The sequence below is a fragment of the Rhinopithecus bieti genome, unplaced genomic scaffold, assembly GCF_001698545.2.
Source record: "Rhinopithecus bieti isolate Rb0 unplaced genomic scaffold, ASM169854v2 scaffold_68671, whole genome shotgun sequence".
NCBI lineage: Eukaryota > Metazoa > Chordata > Mammalia > Primates > Cercopithecidae > Rhinopithecus > Rhinopithecus bieti.
This window is the reverse complement of record NW_016827678.1, coordinates 1424452-1441868: the sequence shown is the minus strand read 5'-3', so window position 1 is coordinate 1441868 and position 17417 is coordinate 1424452. Positions and strand designations below refer to the sequence as shown.

The window sequence follows — 17417 nt, the reverse complement described above, 5'->3', positions numbered from 1 at the left end:
TATCTTAGCAAACTATCACAAGAACAGAAAACCAAACACCGCATGTTCTCACTCATAGGTGGGAACTGAACAATGAGATCACTTGGACTCGGGAAGGGGAACATCACACACCGGGGCCTATCATGGGGAGGGGGGAGGGGGGAGGGATTGCATTGGGAGTTATACCTGATATAAATGACGAATTGATGGGTGCAGACGAGTTGATGGGTGCAGCACACCAACATGGCACAAGTATACATATGTAACAAACCTGCACGTTAGCACACATTCTTTAAGTACAGCTTCAGATATGAAATGGAGTGTAAGGCAAAAAATATGTATGCCCTCAGTGTTTGATTAAAGTGTCATTTCAAATCAAGAAACAGTGTGATCTATATTTACTCAACGCTTATTTATTGTTACTATTTTTTCATGATCCAGTGTTTCTTGATCCTCAGGGGACCACACACTGTTCTAGACACTGAGCATAGAGAAGTGAACCTACAAGTCAAGGTTCCTGATCTCTTAGAGTTTATATTTTAATGACAGGAGGCATAAAATAAAGAGGTAACCCCAAACAATAAAACACAATTAGCTAATGATAATTGCCACAAATACAATAAAACAGGGTGCTATAATACAGAAAGATTGGAAGCCTTCTTCGAATAGAGTGGTCATAGGAAGCCTTTCTAAGGAGATAATGTTTGAGGAAAAAGACATAGTAATGAAAAGAAACTACCTATGACCAGGGCAGAGTTTTCTTAACTGAATCAATGTCAAATACAGAGGCAGCGAGACAGGAAGAAGTTTAGTCTGTTCCAGAAATAAAAATTAACCAGGGCAGCAAGTTTAAAGTTAGTACCAAGGAAGCAGAAAATCAAAAAGGTCAAAGAAGCAGGGATGAACCAGTCGTGTGGGGCATTGTAGGGCATGGTAAGCAGTTCAGATGTAGATTTTATTCCAGATATACAGTGCAACCACTAGAAAGCCTTTAAATCAAGAAAAGCAGAAGTGGTATTGTAGTCTGGATATTGCTTATAAAAGATTACGCTAGCTACAGGTGGAGAATGGACTGTAGTAGGATAAGAGTGCAGGCATAAAGCCCAGTTCGGAGGTCATTTGTGGTATCCAAGCAAGAGATGATGCTGGCCTGATATAAGGTGGTAGCAGTGGAGATACAACATCAGGACTTGCTAATTTACTGGGCATGGAAAGAGGGAAAGAAAGAAATCAAGACTGCTAGTTAAACATTTAATCTGAGCAACCATGGGTCTGCCAGTCACTGTGCTAAGCTTAGTGGTTAAAATAGAGGATAAGACAGACATGGTTCTTACCTTCATAAATTTTATAATCTGCAGTTATTTAATAAACATGACTCAGTTAACAAACTAATAACTTAGAAAAATTAAGTTAGATCTAAATTTCATGGTGTTTAATATAATAAAGTCTAGATGGGCTGAAATATTCAATTTCATAAATAATATCTAAATCTTAGAAAACTAGAAGAAACAATATATGTACATTTTATATACTCTAAGGATGGGAAAGATTTTATAAAGCTGTAATGTAACTGATAAAGAAAATAATAGATTCAACTATCTAAATTTTAAACTTTTGTATGTCAAAAATACCATAGACAAGACTAAAAGGTAAACAAATCACCTTGAAAATATAGTCACAGCATATATGATGAAGAGTTGATATGTTTAATATATAAAGAGAACTTACAAGACAATAAGAAAAAAGATGAGCAAAGAATCCAATAAACAATAAAGCAAAAGTGCGAAGTCCAAAGAGCCCAAACTTGCAGGTATGATAACATATATATTTAAAATAAGACAGGGATTTTTTTACCTTTCAAATTGATGAATGTTTAAAAGAAGTATAATAACCCATGTTAGCTGCCCTGGGAGTGTAAAACTGACGATTATTTTAAGGAGGGAAATTCTTCAAAATGCACATTGCCTTACATCTGGCAACTTCAATTTTTGAAATGTATCTAAAAGGTATAGTCAAGCTTGCGTGGAGTCATGTGTAATCATTCACTGCAGTGTTGTTTATAGCAATATAAGTTTATCATAATGATGAAATAAGTATCGGTACTTTCATTTGGTGCAATACAGAGCAGCCAGTTAAAATGTGATGAAAGCAGGCTAAAAACCAACAACCGAATGTAATAGCATTGTGATAAACATCTACAGGGAAAATAAGTCAATAAAGACATTCAACAAATTGTTTATAATGATTATACTTGAGAGATGGAATTATAGGTGATTTTTGTCCTCTACATTTCTGTGTTTTTCAGATTTTCCACATTGCACTTGTGCAATTATATACTTTTATATTATCAAATAAAAATTACATATTTACAAACAAATAAAACACTAAAAAGCAAAAGAAGTCACTAAGCCTCTAAGTAAAGAAAACCTGTTGGAAAGCAGTAATCAGAATAAAAGTTTCAGAAAGAAAACCAGTTGAAAAGCAGACATCAGAATAAAAGTTTCCACAGCATCTGCCATTTAACAGTTTCTCAGCCTTTTTGGTGTCCTTTTGAAATTGGAGGTATCGCCGGGCGCGGTGGCTCAAGCCTGTAATCCCAGCACTTTGGGAGGCCGAGTCGGGCGGATCACAAGGTCAGGAGATCGAGACCATCCTGGCTAACACGGTGAAACCCCCCCGTCTCTACTAAAAAATGCAAAAAAAAAAAAAAACTAGCCGGGTGAGGTGGCGGGTGGGAGGCTGCTCAGGAGGCTGAGGCAGGAGAATGGCGTAAACCCGGGAGGCAGAGCTTGCAGTGAGCTGAGATCTGGCCACTGCGCTCTAGCCTGGGCAACAGAGCTAGACTCCCTCTCAAAAAAAAAAAAAAAAAAAAAAAAATTGGAAGTATTGGCAAAAGACAAAGCCCCCAAATCCAATGCTTGCAGATAAAAGATGCAAAAGAATGTTGCCATGATACTGACAATAAGCAAACGACCCACTTCAAGTGCAGACAATGGAGGTGGAGCATGGATTTGAGCAAGATATCTTGGAACCTAGAGGTGTAACCACTCCAGGTCCTGCTAGTCATCATTCAAAGGTCAGTCCATACCAGCAGGCACATATCAGAGAGTTATGGAGCCAACATGACGATCAAATTAATACCTACAAGTAATACTAAGTTACACTTGTCCTAACATAAGACTGTAAAATCTTTGATTGTGATCCAATAAAACCATTTGCTCAAAGAATGATAAATTTGATAGTTCCTGGTCTCCACACACCATAGGTTGAATAAATAAACTGCCTGATTTTTTTTCTTCTCCTTTTTCTTTCTTGCTTCTTTTTTTTTTTTTTTTTGAGACGGAGTCTCGCTGTGTACCACGGCTGGAGTGCAGTGGCCGATCTCGCTCACTGCAAGCTCCGCCTCCTGGGTTTCCCCCATTCCCTGCCTCAGCCTCCGAGTGGCTTGGGACTACGGCTCCCGCCACCATGCCCGGCTAGTTTTTGATTTTTAGTATAGACGGGGTTTCACCGTGTTGCCAGGAGGGTCTTCGACTTCCTGACCTCGGACCACCTCGGCTCGCCAAATGCTGGATTAAGGGACAGCTTGAGCCACGCTGCCAATGCCCGGCCGTTTTCTTTTGTTTTTGAGTCGGGTCTTGCTTGTGGTCCGCGCGGAGGTGCAATCTTGGCTCTCTGCAGCCTCGACTTCCCAGGCTCAAGTGATCCTTCCAGCTCAGTCTCCTGAGTAGCTGGGACTATAGGCATACCCCATCATGCTGGGCTAATTTTTTTTTTTGGATTTTTTTGTAGAGACAGGGTTTTGCCATGTTGTCCAGGCTGGTCTTGAATTTCTGGGCTCAAGTGATCCACCAGCCTTGGTCTCCCAAAGTGTTGGAATTAGAGGCGTGAGTCACTGCACCTGGCCTGTCTCACCTTTTGAACATTTAGGATCCTACTTAAAGTGCTATGACAAACATGCAACCTGAACATCTAGAGTCATTCTCTTTGTCTGACATTTGAACACGAACGATACCAGAAATTAACTCTGCCTGCTGAACTGTTTGTAGGAATCAGATTGAATTTCAGGTTTACACTTGTAAAATAACCTATTATGTTTAAAAAATTATGAATAGTTGCTTTACATAGGAAACCAGTAAAATAACAATGATCCTTAAAGATGTGTGTATGTGTGTGTGGGTGTGAGTGTGTATAAATGTACTTCATATTTCCGCAGCATCTGTTATTTAACAGTTTCTATGACTTTTTGGTGTCCTTTTGAAATTGGAGGTACTGGCAAAAAACAAAGCCCCCAAATCCAATTCAATAGATAATGACTAAATTATCATTTATTTCCTCTGTTTTGTTTCATTATGTTCATTTTCAAATTTGATGTCTACCAGTTCCTTCTGTGGAGCTTATATAAAAGCGTATCCATGGCCTACTAAATCAGAGTCTCACAGGTGATGGTACCTGGGTTTAGCAGAATACATACGTGGTCCTGTTGCACCCTGAAGCGTGAAACGCTGCTCTGGGTGAAAAAAAGTGCTAGCAGGAAAATGTGTTAGAACAAGGAAAGAAAATTAACAAATCTCAAATTGGAAAAGAAAAATCTTAAAAAGAAAGACATGAATAATGGCGTTCAGTGTTGGTTGGTGTCATTTCTCACAGACCAATTACCTACATTCTGGGTGGACTGGAGAATAGAGATTAGCATCAGTCAAATCCCGTGGTTAAAGCGTTAACTAGAATGTCCATTCATTTCTCAAGAAGTGTGGCAGAGAGCAAAGGATTGTACCTATCAGCTGTTCCTAAGAAAGAAAGTAAACACTCCCAACATGCACTGAGGCACAGGGAGTGGCTCAGGTTTCTTACACTTCCCTGCTGTGGCGAAAAGAAGAAATAATTAACAGCTCCTTGGGCTCTAGGATCGCTGATCGCGTGGGGGGCACTGCACGCTCCCGGCCGAGCCATGCTCTGGGAGGAGACACGCGCCGCCCCTGAGCCCGCGCGGACCTCGGACCTCCCCTACAGGTGAGTGACTCGCGAAGTCCCAGCCTGGCAGAGACAGGGCACTTGTTTCCCTCTACCAGAGTTCCTGACCCAGCCAAGAACAAACCGCGGAGCAAGTTCAGCCCAACAGCGAGGGTGAAAAGGCTCCTCCTGCTCACAGTGTGAATAACAGGTGAAAATGGGGGTAGGGGAAAGAACTTTCTAATCCACTCGCTGGGGTCAGGTTGAGGGCAAGTTATTAGAAAGCAGAATCCATAGGCTGCAAAGTTAAGTGTGTGTGTGTCATAGCGGCCTGAATCGCGCACATCACTTTTCCTTTTGATTTTCTCAGAATATGCTTTCCTAACCAAGGTAAGCTTGCAGGGTGGGAGGGAGAGAGGGGAAGGAAGGAAGGAAAAGGGTGCAGAGAAGGGCTTGGAGGTAAATGTGACCACAGGACCCCTCCTCCCTTTAGTTCAATGAGCCATTTACCTGGCAAAAATCATGCCTTACAAAGATGCCTTAAAATGCCATTAAATGAGCCATTTTACCTAGCAAAAATCCTTAAAATGCCTTAAAATGAGCCATTTTACCTAGCAAAAATCGTGCCTTACAAAGATGCTAGACTTCTGGATGGCATCCTCCTTCCTCTGAGTATCCTTATAGTTAGAATATGGTGTTGAATCATCACACTGGAAAGATCTTAACTGAGGGTTCAGCTAAACTTTTATTTGTTTCTGCAAAGTGACAGAAAGCATGATCCCCACCCCACAAAAAAAAAAAAATAGAATTTTTAATATACGCTTTCACCAAACAATGAAAGAATAAACAAATAATTAAATGGGAGTCCATGAGTTAAGGATATGAATTCTGAAGCAGGAGAGTGATAGGTTCAAAGCTTGGCTTTGCCACTTTATTAGTTTGCCCCTTCGAAAGTTTCTTAACCTAAGCCCCAAAAGTTTGTCTATAAAACAAGCATGATCAAAGGATATGCCCCACAGGGCTTTCTTTGATGGGAACTGAACACTCAGCAAGTGTTCTGTAAGTGGTACCTCCTGTTAGCATTAAGAATAAGCTGCTCTGCCAAAGGGGCCATTGTTAGGGAGGGCAAGCTGAACTAGGGAGACCAGACAGTGTGTATTAGGATGCTGGAATTGAACTGGTTCCCAGAGAGTGGGTCCAAGACAGGCAAGCAGGTGACAGGTGTGCTAGGATCATATCTCTGGGCAGGAACGAAATGACCTGGCTTCTTTCCATTTTTCAGATAGAGTATGTGGTGACAAATTCAGATATATTTGCTACTCAATCACTTTTCTTTTGAAAAACTCACGTTTATATTAATCTGTTGTTCCTAAAAAGAAAACAGAATTTTAGAGTAAGAGAGTTACACACAATCTCATATTGTGGAATTCATCCCATTTGGGTTTTATAAAGGAGACTGCTTTTGAATAACTTTCATCAATTTAGATCATATAATCCATGTCTTTATATTTCAGCACATATTGAATTGTTTGTATTGAAGTGATGTTTTTAATTTGTGGTGATGGACAAGAGACATGAAAGAATAATACTTGTATTTGTCAGTCTCTACCTCTTAAGCTTAAATTACAGGAAAGTAGCTTTATTTTATGAGGTTTTACTTAAACAGCACTTTTGTCAATGTTGTTAGTTATTAATGTTGCTAATTTTCTTGAGGGGACCAACTTAGTATCTATGACTAGTAATTTCCATTGATGTCATTTTTATCTTGTTATTTTCTTAAGTAAAACAAAGAGTTTGCAGTATACCCTAACTTAATATCATCAGTGTTCTAATGGATTCTTTTTTCAAATTGCAGAGTTGAAATTCTTCTGTGTATTTATAATTAGATATTGACTGGAGAATTGTGGATAGAATTCTAGAGCCAACCTAACTGAAGTTTACATGTTACTGCCCTCTGGGGTCTGATTGTGTTTAGTATGGTTTAGCTAAAAACTTATAAAGGAATCAAATTGAATTAGAATAAGTTAGGGCTCCAATATTCACTAAACACTTTCCAAAGAGGAAATATACTTTTATGCTGAATTTACATATTGTTATACATCCTTAAACCATGTTATTTGCCTTTATATTTGTTAATAGGCACATGTCTAAATAAAGAATAGTAGCGCCAATTGAGATAAATTTATTTAACTATATTTGAAATTCATTTGAAATTAATCTATTTAACCATAACTGGATGTAAGTCTTCCTAGTTAAAATCTGGATGGATAGATAGATAGATAGATAGATAGATAGATAGATAGATAGATGTAAACTTTATATCTATACATTAGAATATTGTATTGAGTTTACATTTATTCTACTATTTCTCACCTGTATAACATTTTATTATAAACTATTAAATATTTTGTTCAATCAGAGAGAGAGAGAGAGAAAGAGAGAAAAGAGTGACAGAGAGAGACCCCGCAATGATTAAGAAAAAATTAACCTTTTCAGTTATATTCAAAATAGTGTAATATGTATGTAACAGTCTTTTAAGCATGTAATTAAAAGTTCTACACCTGATTCTTCTTTTAATTTCCTAAAAAAGAAACATCTTATACTTTTAACTGAAATAGAAACCCAATGCCAACAGTCCATTTGCTTATATAGATTCATTGATAACAACGTGGGTGGAGAATTCACAGTTACTAGAGATACATGGACTTCATATAAAAGCTTAGATTTTTAAAATATTCAAGTATAGGCCATTTGAAAATACAACCTCTGAGAAAGGAATTCTGAATATTTTCCCTTTACACTAAAGTTAGAGAGTTGTTCTGTTGCAAAAATTAATTTGTGTCTTTAAAATTATCATCAGTTATAGTGTTTTCATCGCTTTCATAACATAATCTCAACAACCAAACTTAACTAATACCACTGCTTTTAGGAGTTGAACATGAAGTGTCTCCTATTTAAGTAATAAGGGTGTTATCTTAAAGGAAAACTTCATCATTACCCAGAGCCTAGGAAAGGAGCTTAAGAAGAGAGAGTGTCGATTCTTTTGCAGCCAACAGACAAACAGGAAAAATGAGTCGTGATCTTTGTGAAGTCAACCTAAGAATTTCTACTGGGAAGCTCAGGTGAAGCAGAAAATCCTTGAGCTCCACCACACCAGTAATTCCAGAAGATGCTGTTGGCAGACTGAGCAGCTCCTCCCAGACCCAGTGGTGGCAAGATGTCTTAAGTGCATTAATACAAATTTGCTTCTCTGACTGTTCCTGCTTTCTTTATCTCCCTGAGGGCACCTTGAGCAGAATAAAATTCATGACATTGGTACCATGTAAATATACAATAGAAGAGTAAAGGTTTGGCATTTCCAATTAGATTCCACTTGAACTGAGGGCAGTGGCATGCTCACATAGAAGTGTGTTTGATTCATATTCTGCTTAGTCCTCTCTTAGATTAAATGATTATAATACATTATTTCTATCTCAAAACCAACAATTGCTGACTGCAATAATATAACTTAATCAAGTGATAGTTTGTATATGCCAACTCTTGACTTTTACTGTCTCTGCAAATAAAGCACATTTTAAGAAAAAATATGGAGCCAAATGCTTCCCAGAAACCATCACTCTGTTAACTCTTCTCCTTTTCTTAGAGATCTAGATACTGGATGGAATTATAGTTGTTTTGTCTCATTTTCTTGAAGTGATGTAATTGCATATAACTCTGCTCTTCTCTACTCCAAGTTTCCAAGTCATAACTTTGGGAAAACAACTTCATGATTGCTTCTTCAAGCTGAAACAATATTTTATTAAAAAGACTCTCCATGTGTACAGCCCTTAATATAGTCTTATCTCATAATTGAAATACACACTTGCTAGTCTAGTGCGATACTTTCTGTTCTTTTTTTAAGTAGCTTTTACTGGGGACGCGGGTGAGAGAGATGTAACATATATTCCTTGTATATGATTTAGAAAGTACATACAAAATTAAAAAAAGAAATAATTATCACACATAATGTCTTAGCTCTTAATTTTGCCGTTAATATTATAACGTACTTCTCTGTATGTTGGATGTATTCAATATTTTGTGTACGTTTTATCTATATGCCTGCATATATTCACTCACTTTAGTAAGAAGACACAGAAATGAAATAGCAATAATTGTGTTCTAAAGGACCTAGTAGTCAAATTAAGTAAAATAAAATATGGTTAGAGAGAGAAAGCAATAAGTAATTAGAAAGCTACAGAAAAGTTCCTGTGAAATTTCAGAAGCAAGAGAAATTGTCTTTGGCTGGGAAATACAGGGAAGTTAGCACCTGTATATATTTACATATATATGTGTGTGTATATACATATATATGTAGATATATATGTAGATATATACATACATATATGTATATAAGTTCTTTGTAAAATCATGAACATTGTGACACTTTGTGCACCTTGTGGCCTCAAAAATAAGAGGCTATAGATATAGATACACGCTATACTTTCTGTGCCTAGCATGGTAGCAAGTGCAGAGAAGGAACTCACGAAATACTTGTTGAATTTACAAATGAATGAACCAAATTTTCCACTTTTAGACATGTAACCATTTAATTAACTCATGCTTGGATGACAGGAAGTTGCTTTAAATGACTGACCCATTTGATTTAACTTGTGCTAGAGTTCACTTCCTGTCCTCTGGCCTCATTCTGGTCACAAGGCAACTGGTAAGCCCAGGCAAGCCCACCTCTAGGCAGGAATGCAGAGCCAGGGGAGGTGAACCACGTTCCAGCGTTGCTGGAAGGCTGATGCTGCCCAACACTGCCTCCTCAGGCTCCAGATCTCTTTGGCCTGCTCAGACCAATTCTACCTCTCCTAGGACTTCTAGTGCTGTTCATTTCTCCAGGACTTAATTGCTGACCTATCTAATTCCCTGTCTCTCCAGCTTCGTTGTTTCTGGACACAATGAAAAAGTAAATAACCAAACTCATTAAATAATGATCTTATTGTACACACAATCTAAGTCAATAATCTTTGGCTCCAGGGCCTACATAGATTTGTAACAACCATCTTCCTCCTCAAGTTTTAGTTTATTATGTTTTACCAAAATAGCTGAACATCCCAAGTAAGTCCTCCAGGCTTTTAGACCTGTAATTTCTTCTTTCTTCATAAATTCTCTTCCTCTTTGCTATTCATGACTTCTCTGTTATTCTCCTCTTAAGTCTTTGAGAAAACTTGCTCAGATGCTTATATCTACCAAGCCTTTATAATTTAGAAGATTTTCACAAGGGCCGTAGCAGGTTTTAATTTGCTATGCATCATGGTGAATGGGAATGGGAAGATGAGCATGAAAAACTATTTGAATTCATAGATCTATGCCTTGCTTCATTGTTTGGTTTGTTCGGTTTGTTCTTTATTTTTTCTTTTCTTTTTTTTTTTTTTTTTTTTTGAGACAGAGTCTCACTCTATCGCCCAGGCTGGAGTGCAATGATGCAATCTTGGCTCACTGCAACCTCCGTCTCCCAGGTTTAAGCAGTTCTCGGGCCTCAGCCTCCCAAGTAGCTGGGATTGCAAGTGTGTGCCACCACACCTGGCTAACTTTTGTATTTCACTTCACTGTTAATACTAACAATAAGAGTTTTACCAAATCATATTCTTACCTTTCAGATATTTAAACCGTTTGAATATTTTATTTACCCAATTTTTAGATCAGACAAGAACAATATTATTTCCTACTCAAATATTATATGCTGCCTATGAATGAAAATTTTATCCTGTTTTTACTTTCTTACATTAAATTATATTCAACTGTCTTCCTTCCTAAAGTCTGAGAATAATGTAAGAGCCTTGGAAATCCTTTCATCACATCTTCTGAAGTCTTCTGAAGGTGGCTGTGAGTTACTTCAGCATAGATCACAAGTTTGTCACTGTAACTACATTGCAATTATTTGCCCTCTTTAATGATATCTTTGATATTTCTTATGAATGCAAATAAAGAGTGAGCCAGTTGGAAAGCCACTGCAATGATTTGATTATAAGAAGCTGCTATCAGTGGTTCTTCAGTTCCAAATAACCCCAGTGTCTGGTGAGGGGAGCAAGCTGTCTGGTTCTTAGATGGCCTTCTTTCTACGCTCTGACATGGTGAAAGGGTCCAGGCAGCTTCTGAGGTCTCTTTTATAAGGGTACTAATCACGTTCATGATCCTCACTATCATGACCTAATCACCTCCCAAAATCCTCACCTGTTAATACTATTGCATTGGTGATTAAGTTTCAACTTGTAAGTTTTGTGGGGATACAAACATTCAGACTGCAGCAGAAGGAGGCCCTTTAGTAGACTGACACAATAATCCAGGGAAAAGATTATGGTGACTTGGCTTAGGGTAGTAGTAGTGGAAATCAAAGCTTTCGAATTTGGATTATGTTAGTGGTACATTGAATAGGACTTACTTTTGGATTGAATTCAGCTTATTGTGAAAGAGGAAAAAAATGAGACTAAATATTAGTTTTGATGCCTAGATGGGAAAGAATTGTGGAGGAGGAAATTCTAGAGCGTGGGAGAAAGTCAGTGGTTCTGTTTCAGTCGTGTAGATATTGAGATGCCTGGTACCCATCTAAGTAGAGATTAGGTAGGTGGTGACATGCGCCTGGAGCTCAGCAGAGATTATGGGCTGGAGACGGATTAGATTACCTGAAAGAATGTATAGATAGACAAGAAAGGATGGCTGAGAATGGACACTCAAACAAGCCAGTATTTAGTGATCATGTAAAGGAGGAGTCAGCAAAGGAGACTAGTGTTGAGGCCTGTGAGATAGCAGGAAAATAGAGCAAGGTGATTTGTTTTTCATGGTTTGTCTCAAAAGCGTCAAGAGGAAAATGTTGTAAAAGGTAGGAAAATCAATCTTGTCAAATGCTGCTAAGAAGTGAAGCAATGAGGAGAGAAGTGAACTCTGGCAAGGTATAGGCTCTTGGAACATGGGTGGAGAAGTGGAGGTAGGGCTAAATTAAAGGAATATATGATGAATAATCTGGGTCCAGGAGGAAGAAGGAAGTGTTTGGGCCCCAGGGTCATCACTGGGGGATCTCATTAGGGGACATTAAAAACCCTTTTGGTGGGTTATTAGAATGACAAAATCCAGGGGCAAAACTGAAGTTTTAGAAGCTGGAGTAACCTGTGTAACCTGTATAACCAAATTGCCCAGACCAAATCCTGTGAATGAGTAACTGGGATTCATTGGGCTCATGGAGCATGTTGTGTCTGTGTCCCCAAGGCAGCATAAAATGCCCATGTGGCTTCTGACATATAGAATTACTTTGCCTGGAGACTAAGCTTCTGTCTCTCTGGCATGAGTCCTTCAGGTGTCCTGCATGAGACCTGCCAATGATGTGCTATCAGAGTATGCCATTTCCAACTAGAGAAGCACCATTCTTTGAGCAAGAAGATAGCAATAGAAAAGAAAGTAAGGTATAAATCAATAATGACAATACAGGTAGAAAGCAGAGTGATGACAACAGTGTGGATTCAAAGGTCACGGGGAGACTTAAAGATGTCCCACTGGGGACTAAAAGGGACCAGATATCTGGAGCTGCAGTGAGGAGGGCCCTCTGCTGCCAGGGGAATTGGTGAGAAGAGACTCAATGACATGAAATTTCGTTAGATTACAAGGCCTGGTGTTGAAGAAATGTTTCAATTTGGAGCTTGGAAAGGTAGGTTTGGGTGGAATTGAAGAAAGCCTGAAAGCCAGGTTAAGGGACTTGGGTTGTATTTATTAAGTAAGATATCAGGATGGTTTGTGACCAAATAGGTGATGGGATGATCAGAATCGTAAAAGCCTAAAATGAGACTCCAGCCAAGCATTCATCCTGAAAACTGTAACAAAGGACCTAATGAGTTCAACAACATGCTGTAAGGAAAAAGATGCATCAGAGATTTTATGAGAAGAGAAGAATAGCTTTCCTGTTTTTTTTTTTTTCCTGGTATTCTGAAGAGTTAGGGCATAAAATTCCTAATTTTATTCATCTTACCCAACCCAAATAACCTGATGTGAAAGGAAAAGGAGGAAATCCACCACCCCACACACACACCATTTTTTAAAAAAAAAGAAAACTGAACGCTCTCTTGTCCATCTTTTATTCTGGTTATACCCCTAAAATCTTATAGGCTTGGAGCCATGACAACCGAATATTCAATTTTTGCAAAATAGAATGATCAGAAAAGATTATACTTTACATCTCTGGTCACACCCTAATGCCATTCATATGAACATATAAAGGAGGAGATTATTAACATCTGACCACAGTTTCCAGAGCCGGAAGGAGACTTGAATTACATCATATCTAATCAACTCTTCAAGTCAGAGCTTGATTTTAGCTGCCTAGAATTGCAGTTGTGTTCTGCTGACTGGGGCAAGGTTCAGCCAGTTTGGGTGAGTTAGTGCAAAAGAAGGAATATGATCCCTTATACAGAATTACATAAATCAATAGAGTCATATTTATTTTGCTAGAAATATGTCTAAAACAGACTTACCAAATTGTTCAGTCCATCCTTGTCTTGAGTTACTGTTTCTGTAGTTTTTCATTTACATAATACATTTTCTGTATTTTGCTTATATATGACATACTACTCAAAACTTTCTAAAACATTCTTATACTCTAGAGACACAACAAAATACTCAACTTAAATCAGATACTAATTTATGAATGCATTATAGGAACAAATCATTAATATTGTTCTCATGTTTAGGATACCCTCAGACCATCTCAAAAAAGAGGAAAAGATGACTATGATGGTTCATCAGTACCCCTCTTGGATCTTCATTAATGAGAGGACATTCATAACCAGGTAACCACACACCTTATATTATACATTATCTTACTCACCAGTCATTTGTGGAATATACCAAAGTTTTCTAAGCATGATGTATGATCAACAAGATTAATAACATGAATCCTCAGTAGAGATACTAGATAAGAAGTTGAAAAAGTATGTTCCTAAAGACTCCCAAATTTATTCTCTCATGGAACAATCACTAATATTTTATTTAACAGTGGTTTTATTTTATTAAAAGTGACATTACTGTTTTAATAGTTGGGATAATACTGAAGAGCAGCATCAGGTGAAAGATCTAAGGCTTCTCCTAAATGATAGTTCTAAGGAATTAACCCCAGGGCCAAAAACATTATGCCCTGTCCTAACCTCTCCCTCCCTTGCTCTTCATGACACTTTATTTCTACTGGTTCCCTCTTGACATTAGATTATGCAATATATGGCCGACATCCACAACTTTTCTTATACCCAGCAAACCATATCTCACATTGCTTTGGGAACAATAGAGTAGGGGCTTAAAAGCTATAAGAGTAAAGATGAAAACTGAAACTGGCCAAGCTGTAGCAGAGGCTGGGGGCTGAGGGGAAATGAAATCATGCAAAACCAAGTGGTACTGAAACATGACCCAAATCTTATGGGGGATGGAAAAAAGAATAAAGCCAAATAAATGATAGAGAGAAGGGGAAGTGAATGATGCAGGGCTGGGCAGTAGAAAAGTGAAGGAAACAAATATGATCAAATACAGAAATAAAGCCACAGCTGGACGATAAGGATGAGCTATAAGCAGTGGGAAAAAGACATGATGCAAAGGATAAAGGATCCACTGACTTATTCCTCAAACACTTATTGACTGCTCAATGTGAACAGATATTTTTTCAGACCCGAGCATTCAGTAATGAACCAAACAAAATCCTTACTTTCATGGGGTTACATCATAAAGTTGGGATACAGTCAATATGTAAGATAAATGCTGAGGAAATGGAGTAAAGAGTGCTGGAGATAGAGAGCGGAAATGGTTCTGATTGCATGTCCTTCCTCAGTGAGGAGGAAGCATTGGAGGAAAAGCCTGCAGAAAGGGAGAAAGCAAGCCATGCAGATTTCACAGGTATTCCAGGCAAGGGGAATGGCAACTCCGCAGCCCAAAGACAGATGCGTATTTGTAAGGGTCAGGGAGGACAGTGTGGGGAAATGGAAGTAGAAAGACAGCAGGAGAAGATGAGGCCAAATGGGCGCAGAACATGTAGGGTTTGATAGGCCATCATGAGGCTTGGTATTTCCCACTAAATAAGATGAGAAGCTGTGGAAGGATATTGAGCACATGAGTGACAATATCAGTGTGGCTGCTGTGTTAAGAACACAGTAGAGGGGACAAGAGTGGAAACAGAGAAGTTACCAAGGAGCTGACAGTCCAGGGTGGAGATGAAGGTGGCTTGAACCAAGGTGGCAGCAGTAGAGGCAGAAAACAATGGTCAGATTCTGTATATATTTTGAAGACCAACACAATAGGATTATTTCCAGAAGGGTTAGACATGGGGTATGAGAGAAAGAGAATAACCAAGGATCATTCTAAAAATTTTGATCTAGAAAAATGGAGTTAACATTTTGTGAAATCATGAGGAGAAGCAGGAGCTACAGGAGGAGCAGGTTTGCAGTTGAGGATCCAGAATTCAGTCCCGGACACATTACATTTGAGATGGAATAAGAAGCATTTCTTAAAAATGAGGTCCATGGACCACCTGCTTCTGAATCAGATGCCTGCTCACAGTATAGACCCTGGGCTTCACCCCAGAACGAATCATGTGATTCTGATGCATACTGAAGTCTGAGAACAAATGCTCACAGTAGGAAAGGATTAAAGTTCGGAGAACTTTTGACCTCCTAACATAAACAAAATTCCTGGAGCTGGGGGAAATCTCTGCCAGGCTGTCACCAGAAATTATAACAATGCCACTGACCAACTGTGATATCCAGCATACCACAAATCTGGCAAACACACCTACTCATTTATTCACTTGGCAAGTAGTGTTTTAGCTCCCTCTCTATACTAGGCATTGTTGTGGTGAACAAGACAAAAATTAACAATTTATTGAGGTATTTTTATTTTCCTGCACAGAACTACATGAAAAGAATGGAAATTAATAATAAAACAGAATCTTCATAATCAGAATTTTGGCTTCAGCAAATTTCATGAGGATTACATATGATCAGTAAAATAAGAGGTCCTGATATTAATAATAGCACTGTAGGCAACATAACGTTTTTATCCCACTACTGGATGAGAATTCTGAGTTTAGAAACTTCCCTGTTCAAAGGGTATTAGCATAGGTTAGTTAGCTTTGTGCTGGAATGACGAAGCTTCCAGTTGCTGTTTTATTGCCCAGAGTTGTCACTGCACACTGCTTCACATAGTGAGCTGGGTGGAAAAAATAAAATAAAATAAAGCTTTTATGGTTACTTTCAAAGTATTTTCACTTTAGGTCATAGGCTGAAATCTGGGCACTTTTAGAGGTGAATAAATGCTAACCATGTATTTAAAAAAAAATTAATGTGGAAGATTAAATCCAGTTTTAGAATGCAGATCACATTTCACTCTCAGAACCTATTAGACTTTTTCTGCTACTTAGGAACCTAACATAAATTTTGCAGTCTATGCCTCTTCTAATGGCAGCTCAAAAGGTACATGTACATTCCTGTCCTTAGTAAATAAGTTTAATTAGCATGATGTAATAAATTTTAGCAGAAAGTGCATTATTCCAAACAGTTTCTTTTTCCAAGCATGTTGGCCAGCAACCTTTGTTGAAACAAAGGAACCAGCCACCTGCACTTCTAAGCACAAATTAAACACAAAGAGCCAGTGTTCCAGAGGCTGCCTCCTACCTGACCAATAGAGCCAGAAGGCAATGTTTGCCCAGGTTTCATGTACAGGGTCTTCTCCTGATCAAAGGAATAGGAGCAAACACTGAGTGCCCCTGTGAGTCCTGAAGGTAAGTATCTAAGGGGAGAGCATCTTCTCCTGAAGAAGGCTAAATACCTGTCTTTAATTAAAGTATAAGAGAGCCTGTTCTGACATATTTGTATAGAAAGCTAGAATTTTAAAATAAGCCAGAGATAGAGGATTTTAACTGCATGTTTGGAAGCATCTATTTTAAAAATTAGAATTTTTTTCCACATGGGGATTGTTTTTAAAAATTCACATTATTCATGTTTGATGATCCAGTGAAATGAAAAGCAATTATTATGAGAAACTGGGTATCACATCTGTTATTTTGTCACAAAAAGGTCAATAACGTCATCACAAGATATGTGAAAGAAGGACATTCATTAAGTATTTTTTTATATCTGATATTTTTCAATAAGCATATATTGTCAACAGTCATTGAGTATATCAATATGACTCAATAATCGGTTATTCCTAGTAAAATTGATCTACTTTGTCGTTACCTATTTTATCAATTAAGGAGGTTTAAAAATAATGAGATCATTTATCTGCCCAAGATATACTAAAAATGTTCTCATAGAAAGTCGAATGAAGTCAAAATTCAGACTCCAGAAATACATTACACATATGGAATTTATTTGAATTTCTGGATGTGCGAATTTTCTATACCGTATTCCCTAAGAGAGCATACCATGGACAAGGAGGAGGAGGAGACGAGGGGAGGGAAGGAGAGAGGAGGGGAGAGG

General features: G+C 38.2%; 1 protein-coding gene across 1 annotated transcript in view; it reads left to right on the top strand.

Moving 5' to 3' along the window:
- Positions 1-4825: 4825 nt before the first annotated feature.
- The window catches only part of RASSF6 (Ras association domain family member 6), a 50559-nt gene continuing 37967 nt past the window's right edge, over positions 4826-17417 (top strand). The window contains 2 exon segments of the mRNA XM_017864068.1: positions 4826-4992; positions 13650-13748. Of these exon segments, the coding sequence (XP_017719557.1) occupies positions 4931-4992; positions 13650-13748 (161 nt within the window). The 5' untranslated portion in view covers positions 4826-4930.